Source organism: Corylus avellana, chromosome 5 (assembly GCF_965113065.1).
Source record: "Corylus avellana chromosome 5, dhCorAvel1.hap1.2, whole genome shotgun sequence".
Lineage (NCBI taxonomy): Eukaryota > Viridiplantae > Streptophyta > Magnoliopsida > Fagales > Betulaceae > Corylus > Corylus avellana.
In genome coordinates this window covers 23,159,004-23,168,014 of record NC_142494.1, presented here as the reverse complement: position 1 = coordinate 23,168,014, position 9,011 = coordinate 23,159,004, and the positions used below count along the sequence as shown (strand labels likewise).

The following is a 9,011-nucleotide window of genomic DNA, read 5'->3' as shown; positions in this document are numbered from 1 at the left end:
ATGTAATCATAATAGCAAATCGGGATGGAGAAATCTTTTTTATATATATATATATATATATAGAGAGAGAGAGAGAGAGAGAGAGACAAAAGAAAACGTACTTCTAATTCTTATCGGACAACTTAAAAAATTGGATGGAAGGAAAATCCAAACGAGTGTTCACATCAGTCAACAAGCCGCCTTTGGATCTTTTGGAAGGTCAACAAGAAAAGTTGAAATGGAGTTAATGAAGGCAAATTGCAATTTTATTTATTTATTATTATTATTTTTTTTGGGTGGTTCAATATATATATATATATATATATATATATATTTTGTGTTCTCAGAAAATAAAAAATTGAACAACCAAAGAAAAAAAAAAAAAAAGGCAAATCAAATTGCAATTCACATTTAGGGGGTGTTTGGCAAATGGGATGGCCTAAACACTGTAGTTGATGTAGATTGATGTGAAAAAAAGTAAGAATATTTGGTATAAAAAAAAAATGAAAAAGTGGTATGGAAAAGTGAAAAAATTTTATTTTATAGTGATTTTTTTATTTGAATAATAATAAAAAGTGAATGATTTGATATTAAAAATGAAAAAATTAGAATGTTTTGATGTTGATTTTTTTGAGAAATAGTAATAAACAGTATTTAACCCATCCCCATCCCCATTACCAAACAAACCCTTAGTCATTGTGAGGACTAAATAAAAAGTCCTCTGGAAGGTAGCAAGCAAAGACGGATGGATATGACATGTGGTCCATGGACACCTGTAGGCCTGTCAGTAAACAGTTGATGATGCATAAAATGCGGTTAACCTTCTCTGGAAGAAGGAGAAAAGGGAAGAAACTTGCCGTGGAAACCAAGATAGCCCTACTCATTCAAGCTTCTCTATAGTATATATACCATACGAGTATTTTTCAATCCGGTGTGAAAGAAAAGAGTGCTACTTTTCTGATAGATAAAACAGAGGAAGTAAAAGGAAAGATCGAGATCGACATGGAAGTAGTTGAAGAGATGGAGATTGTGATAGTCGGCGGTGGGATTTGTGGGCTTGCCACCGCACTTGCTCTTCACCGGTAATTTGTTATGTCTTCTTAACCGATTCCTATCCGTTAATTATTTATTATTAACTGCTGCTTCATTTGACATGCAGGAAGGGTATTACAAGTGTAGTTTTGGAGAAATCGGAGTCTCTGAGAGCTGGCGGAGGCGGTATTGCTGTTCACACTAATGGCTGGCGTGCCCTGGATCAGCTCGGTATTGCTTCTGAGCTCCGACAAACTGCCCACACTCTTCAATTGTCAAGGATCATGTTTCTAGACAGTGGGAAGCAGAAAGAATTACCCGTCTCGTAAGTTTTATAGGGCTTTTCATTTTGCATTCCGTTAAAGTAATAGTTAAGTCCCGTTGAAATTTACCGCTTTTTAAGTTTAAATTTTTAAGATAATTGATAATTTAATATGGTATTAGAGCTAAAGTTTTTAGGATTGAATCTTGACTCTGTCGATTCACTCTATTTAAATTAAATATTTCACGTGTTAAGCCTCACCTATTAAAATTGAGTTTGAGCCTGCACGTGAAGGAGAGTGTTAAAGTAATGATTAAGTCAAAAGTAGTGAAATTTACCTCTTCCTTTACGCTTAAGCTTTTAGGATAACTGGTAATTTAATGTGGTATCAGAGCTAAAGGTCAGGGATCAAACCTTGACTCTGTCAGTTCACCTCCATTTAAATTAAATATTCCACGTGTTAAACCTCACCTATTAAAAATGAGATACGTGAGGGAGAGTATTAAAGTAATGGTTAAGTCATAAGTAATAAAATTTACTTCTTGTTATAAACTTAAATTTTTGGAATAATTGATAATTTTACACATTCAAAATTACTTTTTAACCATTTGTACGATCAAAATAATATATATATATTTTACTATTTTGGCTGCAGGGAAGGGGAAGCTCGGTGTGTTGAACGGAGTAAATTAATTGAATTGCTGGCTGCTCATCTACCGCTTGGCACAATTCGCTTTGGGTGTCAAGTAATCTCAATCAAATTGGACACGCACACTTCAACTCCAATCCTTCATATGCATGATGGAAGCATAATTAAGGCTAAGGTACTCTTTTCATTTACACTTCTTTAATCTTGTTCAATTATTAATTAAAAAAAATTATATTATGATCAAACACCCTTAACTTGTGTTTGTTTATGAATTTCTTACATCATTTACTCATCACAGATTGTGATTGGATGTGATGGAGGCAACTCAATCATTGGGGAGTTTCTGGAGCTGAAGCCCCCGAAGCTTTTATCTGCATGTGCGTTGAGAGGTTTTACAATTTATCCAAATGGCCATGGATTTCCCCCTGATTTCATTCGCCAAAAAAAGGGCCAAATCCTGCTTGGAAGAACTCCTGTAAATGATACGTTGGTTTTCTGGTTCGTGGCTCCTCAAGGTTACCCTCAAGGTACACTCACTATATATATATATATATATATATATATATATATATATATATATATATATATATATATACTATAATTAATTTAATTTGCATTATTTCTTAATGCTTGCTAATTAATTACGATTTATTTCAACAGATTCAAATGTTTGGAAAGATCCAGAGCTTATTAGACAATATGCTCTGGAGTCGACCAAAGGCTTCCCGACAGAGATGACAGAAATGATAAACGGGAGTGACGAGAAATCATTGTCTCTCACGCACCTGAGATATCGCGAGCCACATGACGTGCTATTCGGAAGGTTTCGGAAAGGAAGCGTGACGGTGGCAGGGGATGCAATGCACATAATGGGTCCATTTCTTGGTCAGGGTGGCTCGGCGGGTGTTGAAGATGCCATCGTGCTTGCCAGATGCTTGGCGCCGAAGTTGCAGGAAGAAAATCTGGAAAGAAATGGAAGGGAGATGATGATGGTGCAGAAGGTTGGGGAGGGTTTGGACGCGTATGTGAAGGAGAGGAGAATGAGACTGGTTTGGCTGTCTACGCAAACTTATCTCACGGGGAAATTGTTGCTTGATGCTTCGCCATTTCCAATGAAGTTGCTTATTCTTGTCATCGTGGTTGCTCTGTTTAGAGACCCAGTTGGTCATAGTCGATATGATTGTGGCCGCCTTTAAGACCAATTGCCATGCATGGATTAATGCTATTTTGTTGTTGTAATTCGAATAATATCCCTCTGTTTTCCACTTGCTGCTTGGAGGGTAAACATATGTTCATATCTTGAATAATGGAACATTTTATGTAAAGTTCTCTTTGTCTTCTAGCTAGGTTTATGTAGTCTCAAAAAACTAGGTTTACTAATATATATCATTAGGCGATCTAATAAGGAAAAATTAAGTCGGCGTTTGGACGGTCCAATGTTGACGTTCAGAAGAAACTGGGGATTTACGGCTTTTGCATAGTGGCGTTCGAACTTCCTAGCGAACATCCCACTAAATTGTTAACATTGCCAAATTCTGATTAGCCAACATCTGGCCACTTTATTGAATAATCCTCTGAATGAACGTCTTAAGTTCTTTAGTTGTAGTCTCATGTTTGAATTACCATCGAACCGAGCAACAGACAAAATTCTCTATTTCTCCCAGGATTATTACATGCCCTAACCAACTAGAGAACAAAAGTCCCGGTTCTTCTAATGATGCTTCACGTCTGAACTCACTAGAGAACCTAGTAGCGAACGAAGGTCTCGGGTCCTTCCATTGATGCTCCATGTTTGAACTATACTTCGAACTACTAGTTCTATAAGCTTGTTTTGTCCATGTAGTTTAAACCAGTCAGAATGTCCCAACAAACAAAAACCAACATCCATCTAAGATTACCACTTTTAATTTGGACATTGAATTAGTCAATCTAAAACCTAAAATTAGGAATTGCAAGAACCTCAATGCTCTAAGAGTCAATAAATTCTTTGTTTTGAATAGAATTTATCTTGTGTCTCGCCTTTATTAAGAACTGTTTGCTCCTTTTTCTTAATTTAATCATTTAGATGAATCTTAATATTTTTTTGATAGTGACACAATTAATAGTTTAAAAGAATGTTGATAATTTGAAGATGGTATGTGTAGTTTTTCAAAATGTTTATCTCAGCACTTATTTGTTAATTGCACACCTTTGTCAAAAAGTAACCCTTGGTTGCCTCCGAAGAAGAAAATGAAATGATCCTTTGTTTCTCACAAGAAATCATAAGATTTTATTTATATAGTAATTGGCATTTTCAAAGTAGTGGACCATTAATTACAATCTTAAAAAAGACAAGCAAACACCCATTATTTAAAGATCGAATAGAAAAAAGAAAAAAAGAAAAAAAAAATAGTGATCATACCTGTACTGCCTTAAACAATTTGAAGCACCAACATGCCTAAAGACAACTAGGCAGTGGGATCAAAAGTCAAAACATGCGACAGTGGGGGCGTTTGGCAAATCAGCGTGGGAAATTCCACAACACGGTCGTGTTTCAATCAGGAAGAAGTAGGGGCAAAATAGGGAAAAATTGGTAAATTCTTTCACCAAAAGCCGACCCTTGACCCAGACACTGTTCCTGTTGCCAAACAAAGCCAGTGAGAAATTGGAGAAGGGAAAAAATGGATCAAGTGGAAGAGATGGAGGAGATCATAGTAGTCGGCGGTGGCATTTGCGGCCTTGCTACTGCTCTTGCTCTTCACAGGTTTTCTTCTTCTTATATATTATTTTCTTCCCATCATAGATATAATTATTATAAAACAAGTAATTAATCCTTGTCTTTTTATGGTATATGAGTTGCTTAGGAAAGGTATTAAGAGTTTGGTTTTAGAAAAATCGGAGTCACTGCGCGCCACCGGAGCAGGTATCACTATCCGGACAAATGGTTGGCGTGCGCTTGATCGGCTTGGTGTTGGCTCGAAGCTCAGAAAAACCGCCCTCCATTTACAACGGTATACCCTTTCCTCTCGTAAATAGACTGCTAGTTTCATGAGAACTCGGCCAAGAGCACTTTGAAAAATTCATTTGATTATTGTATTTCATGAGAACTTGGCCTTCAAGGAAAACAATGGTTTTTTTTTTTTTAAAAAAAAAAAAAAAAATTTATTTTTTTGGAGTATTATGACTTGTGGACTTAGTTCGGTACATCAATTTGAGAATAATATTTCAGTAATTTTGAGCCCGAAAACAATGCTAGTTGAATGTAGCTGGGTGGTCATGAAGTGCATGCCAAAAAGAGCTTTTCAGATTGGGGTGTTATGCACGATTCTGATATTCGTAGCAAAAGTTATACACATTTTATTGCACGCGATTTTTCTCCCAATTACATTTATTACAGCGATTCTTGTCATTCTTGCATTGTCATTCTCTGTCAAAATGTTTTGACGCTATTAGTCTAGTATATGACAACTTAACATCGGTCGATTCTCCTGCATCAAGGTGCCAAATATTTTTCTTTATTATGTTGCGTGCCATTATGTCATGGGTCATATCAAAAATTGCTTGTCATTATGTCACGTATCGAGTTTGGGTCGTGTCGGAACATAGGTATCTAAGATTATATAGGTAAACTCTAACCCAATTCATTGAATTAAACAGGGTCGGACTCCTCAATCCTAACTCTTTAATTTCATGTTGAGTTCGTGTTAAAAACTGTTAGCCCTAAACCTAGCCTCCAAGAAAAGAAAAACACAATCTAATCAAGGTTTTGGACAATTTCTACAATTGTACACACTTGGGCCCTTTTATTCTAACAACTAACAAGGTCACAACTCATTATTCATTTCAGCTCATTTAAATCACATACAACCCAATTATTACAAAATGCACACCTAATAAAAAACCCGTTAAATATATTTCCATATTTTCTTATGTTATAATAATAAACACAGGGCACAGGACATATGGCTTACTGACGGCAAGCAACAAGAAATACCACTCGGGTTAGTTCTTCTCTTCTGCTTTTAGTTTGGCCATGTTTTACTTTGTGTGCAGAGGCTTTTTCTGCAAATTGTGTGAAATTCAATTCAATCATTTTCAAGCCAATCGAGGACAATATTATTTCAAAGATGCAGAGGAGGAGTGAGTTGATGGAAGGCTCAAATCCTATCCAACTCAACCATGAAAAACACATAAGATATCCTTCAAAAATGAGAGTAAAAATCAATGATATGGAACCCTGTAACAAAGATTTCAAGATATATATGTGCAGGGTAGGGGCAGAAACTCGATGCTTGAGGCGGAGTGATCTTATCACAAGCCTAGCAGAAAGCTTGCCTCCAGGCACAGTACGGCTTGGATGCCAAATACTCTCGGTGACACAACACCCTTTAACTTCCTATTCAATCATTCAACTCCAAAATGGAAGTTCCATAAAGGCTAAGGTATTATTTCATTAGTCTATATATTTAGTATTTTGCTTCATAATTTGTAGGACATATCCTATGTAAATTGTGGAGTAATGCTAGAAACTACATGTTTATCCTATAACTATTTAGGATCAATCCTTGCATCTGAAATTTTTTTTAAAGGGTTAACTTTACAAAGGCCTTATGAACTTCTATGCATTTTGAAAATACTCCCCCAAAGTTCAAAAATTCTTAATTTCACCCTTCGAATTTTTAATTTGATGCAATTCACCCCATTCGTTAGGATTTAATGCCAAATCCTAATGGAGGCTATAAAAAATACCAAAATACACTCAAATTTTTTATTTATTTATTTTTTTTTATAAAAAGTGAAATTAAGGATAAATTTGAAATTTTATAAAAGTTTCAATGATATAAAGGACATTTCATCTATTTTAACGCCCGTTTACTGTCAAACCCTAATGGAGGGAGTAGATTGCATCAAATTAAATTAAATTTAGAGTTTTTAAATTTTGGGAGGGTTTTCTCGAAACGCGTGAAAGTTCAAGAAGCATTGTGAAGTTTTTCATTTTTTAAAAAATTAAAAAAAAAAAAAAAAAAATTCAAAGGTTAATTGGGGTTTCTACTATAGCATTGTAGAATAGTTATGAGTCAAGGTATATATATATATATTGCAATGAACCTAATAGTAACAATCAAGATAATGATAAAAATAGCATACTTCAAATGTGTATCATCTCCTTACCTACAATTAGATGGAGAGCTTAATTAGTATATAGCTATTTCTTTTCAATTATTTTTTTTTTGATAAGTAGCTATTTCTTTTCAATTATTCATAATCTTTCATTAATTATCATATCACAGGTTCTGATTGGATGTGATGGAGCCAACTCAGTAGTTGCAAACTTTCTTGAGCTAAAACCACCAAAGCTTCTGCCATCATCGGAGGTTAGAGGTTTTACCAAGTTTGCAAATGGTCATGATTTCTGCAACGAATTTGTCCAAGTTTGGGGCGACCACAGTATAATTGGAAGGATCCCAGTTGACAATAATTTGGTCTATTGGTTTGTGACTCTCAAAGTGAATCCTAGAGGTACACTCTTATGTATATGACAACCTTAAAGCATATAACATGAGCATGTATGTCAATCCCTAACAAGACATTAAATGTACACAAATCTTCATTGTCTCACATCATCGTTATGATTAATTCAAGAACAAGTAAAGCTCTTTTGATAAGAATATATAAGATCAAAGAAAAACTAGGCATCATCCCAACACTACACCATATGTTCTGCTGTCAAGAAATTGAAGCTTCTTGTTGATCTTCTAGTTTTTAAAGAAGTTTATAAATAGGAAAATCTTTACAAAGGACCCATGAACTACCACGTACGCCATTTGAAAAGACTCTCCAAAATTTCAAAACTTCTAGATCAATTTTCCTCTCCGAACTTTCAATTTAATGCAATCTACCTCCCCCGTCAATTTTTGGACGTTAAAAGTGATGAATTGTTCTGTATACATCTGAAAATTTTATAAAATTTCAAAATTACCCTAATTTCACATTTCAATTTTTTTTTTTTTTTTAAAAAAAAATGAATATTGAAGGGTAATTTGGTCTTTTTAATGGTTTCAGTTATGATTTAATGACAAAAATTGACGGAATAGGTTAATTGTATCGAATTGAAAGTTCAATGGGTGAAATTAAAAGTTCTTAAAATTTGGAAGATATTTTCAAAAAGTATGATAGTTAAAGAGTTTTAAGTAAAGTTATCATTTATAAATAAATGGAAAATGAAAGAAGGGGGAAAGAGAGAATATGGAGATACGAATTTTACGAGAGTTCAGTGTTAGACACCTACGTAGAGCTATTGGCTACATTATGATGTTATTGATTGACATTACTCTATTTGTAGAGCTTTCAAATGGTTTGAATTTATTCAAATATAATATAATCTTATTCAAATATTAGTTGTCATGCAGCAGCAGGCTTGAATTTTCACTATGATGTTTATTTGTATGTACATGAACAGGTTCAGTCGTTGCAAAGGATCCAGAGCTCATTCATCAACTGGCTCTTGAGTCAATTAAAGGTTTCCCTGCAGAACTGGTGAGCATGATAACTAACAGTGACCGCGAATCGCTCTCTCTCGCACGCTTGAGATATCGTGCGCCATGGGAGATACTGCTCGGAAGCTTTCGGAAAGGGACCGTGACGGTGGCTGGAGATGCCATGCATGTAATGGGACCATTCTTGGGGCAGGGTGGCTCAGCAGGTTTAGAAGACGCAATTGTCTTAGCAAGATGCTTGGCACAAAAGATGCATGAAATTGATCATGTTAAAACAGATGGAAGGCAGGTGATGATAGCCCACAAAGTGGGAGAAGCATTTGATGAATATGTGAAAGAAAGGAGGATGAGATTGGTGTGGCTGTCAGCACAAACTTATCTCTGTAGTTTATTAGTCAAACCTCCATCTTTTCTAGTTGGATTTGTATGTAACATCTTGATGATGGCTCTCTTTAGTGACTCAAGTGCTCATACTCAATATGATTGTGGCCTCCTCTAAGATATATATTCTGATGATTCTTAATGTGATTTAAGAGTAGTCTTAACTATATGTATATAAGCTCTTGGACGTCATTCTCTTGCAATAATGAGTTTTACTTAAAGTTTATATCAA

The 9,011-nt window shown here is 35.0% G+C and overlaps 2 protein-coding genes across 2 annotated transcripts; both read left to right on the top strand.

The window, feature by feature from the left end:
* The first annotated feature begins 818 nt into the window (after positions 1 to 818).
* Positions 819 to 3,247, top strand: LOC132182503 (monooxygenase 1). Its single transcript, XM_059595768.2, has 5 exons — positions 819 to 1,061; positions 1,139 to 1,336; positions 1,929 to 2,097; positions 2,221 to 2,449; positions 2,583 to 3,247. The coding sequence occupies exons 1-5, from the start codon at positions 982 to 984 to the stop codon at positions 3,116 to 3,118; spliced, it is 1,212 nt and encodes a 403-aa protein (XP_059451751.2). The 5' UTR covers positions 819 to 981; the 3' UTR covers positions 3,119 to 3,247.
* A 1,248-nt stretch (positions 3,248 to 4,495) lies between these two features.
* On the top strand, positions 4,496 to 9,011 carry LOC132182649 (monooxygenase 1). Its single transcript, XM_059595954.2, has 6 exons — positions 4,496 to 4,665; positions 4,766 to 4,912; positions 5,852 to 5,902; positions 6,172 to 6,343; positions 7,193 to 7,421; positions 8,362 to 9,011. Exons 1-6 carry the CDS (start codon positions 4,583 to 4,585, stop codon positions 8,895 to 8,897), a joined length of 1,218 nt encoding a protein of 405 aa, XP_059451937.2. The 5' UTR covers positions 4,496 to 4,582; the 3' UTR covers positions 8,898 to 9,011.

Bases quoted from the DNA above. Each gene is read 5' to 3' on its own strand.
- LOC132182503 (XM_059595768.2), top strand. From the start codon at position 982: ATGGAAGTAGTTGAAGAGATGGAGATTGTGATAGTCGGCGGTGGGATT. The intron at 1,062-1,138 runs GTAATTTGTTAT...TTTGACATGCAG, and splicing joins ACCGCACTTGCTCTTCACCG to GAAGGGTATTACAAGTGTAG. The intron at 2,450-2,582 runs GTACACTCACTA...TTATTTCAACAG, and splicing joins TCCTCAAGGTTACCCTCAAG to ATTCAAATGTTTGGAAAGAT.
- LOC132182649 (XM_059595954.2), top strand. From the start codon at position 4,583: ATGGATCAAGTGGAAGAGATGGAGGAGATCATAGTAGTCGGCGGTGGC. The intron at 4,666-4,765 runs GTTTTCTTCTTC...TGAGTTGCTTAG, and splicing joins ACTGCTCTTGCTCTTCACAG to GAAAGGTATTAAGAGTTTGG. The intron at 5,903-6,171 runs GTTAGTTCTTCT...ATATATGTGCAG, and splicing joins CAACAAGAAATACCACTCGG to GGTAGGGGCAGAAACTCGAT.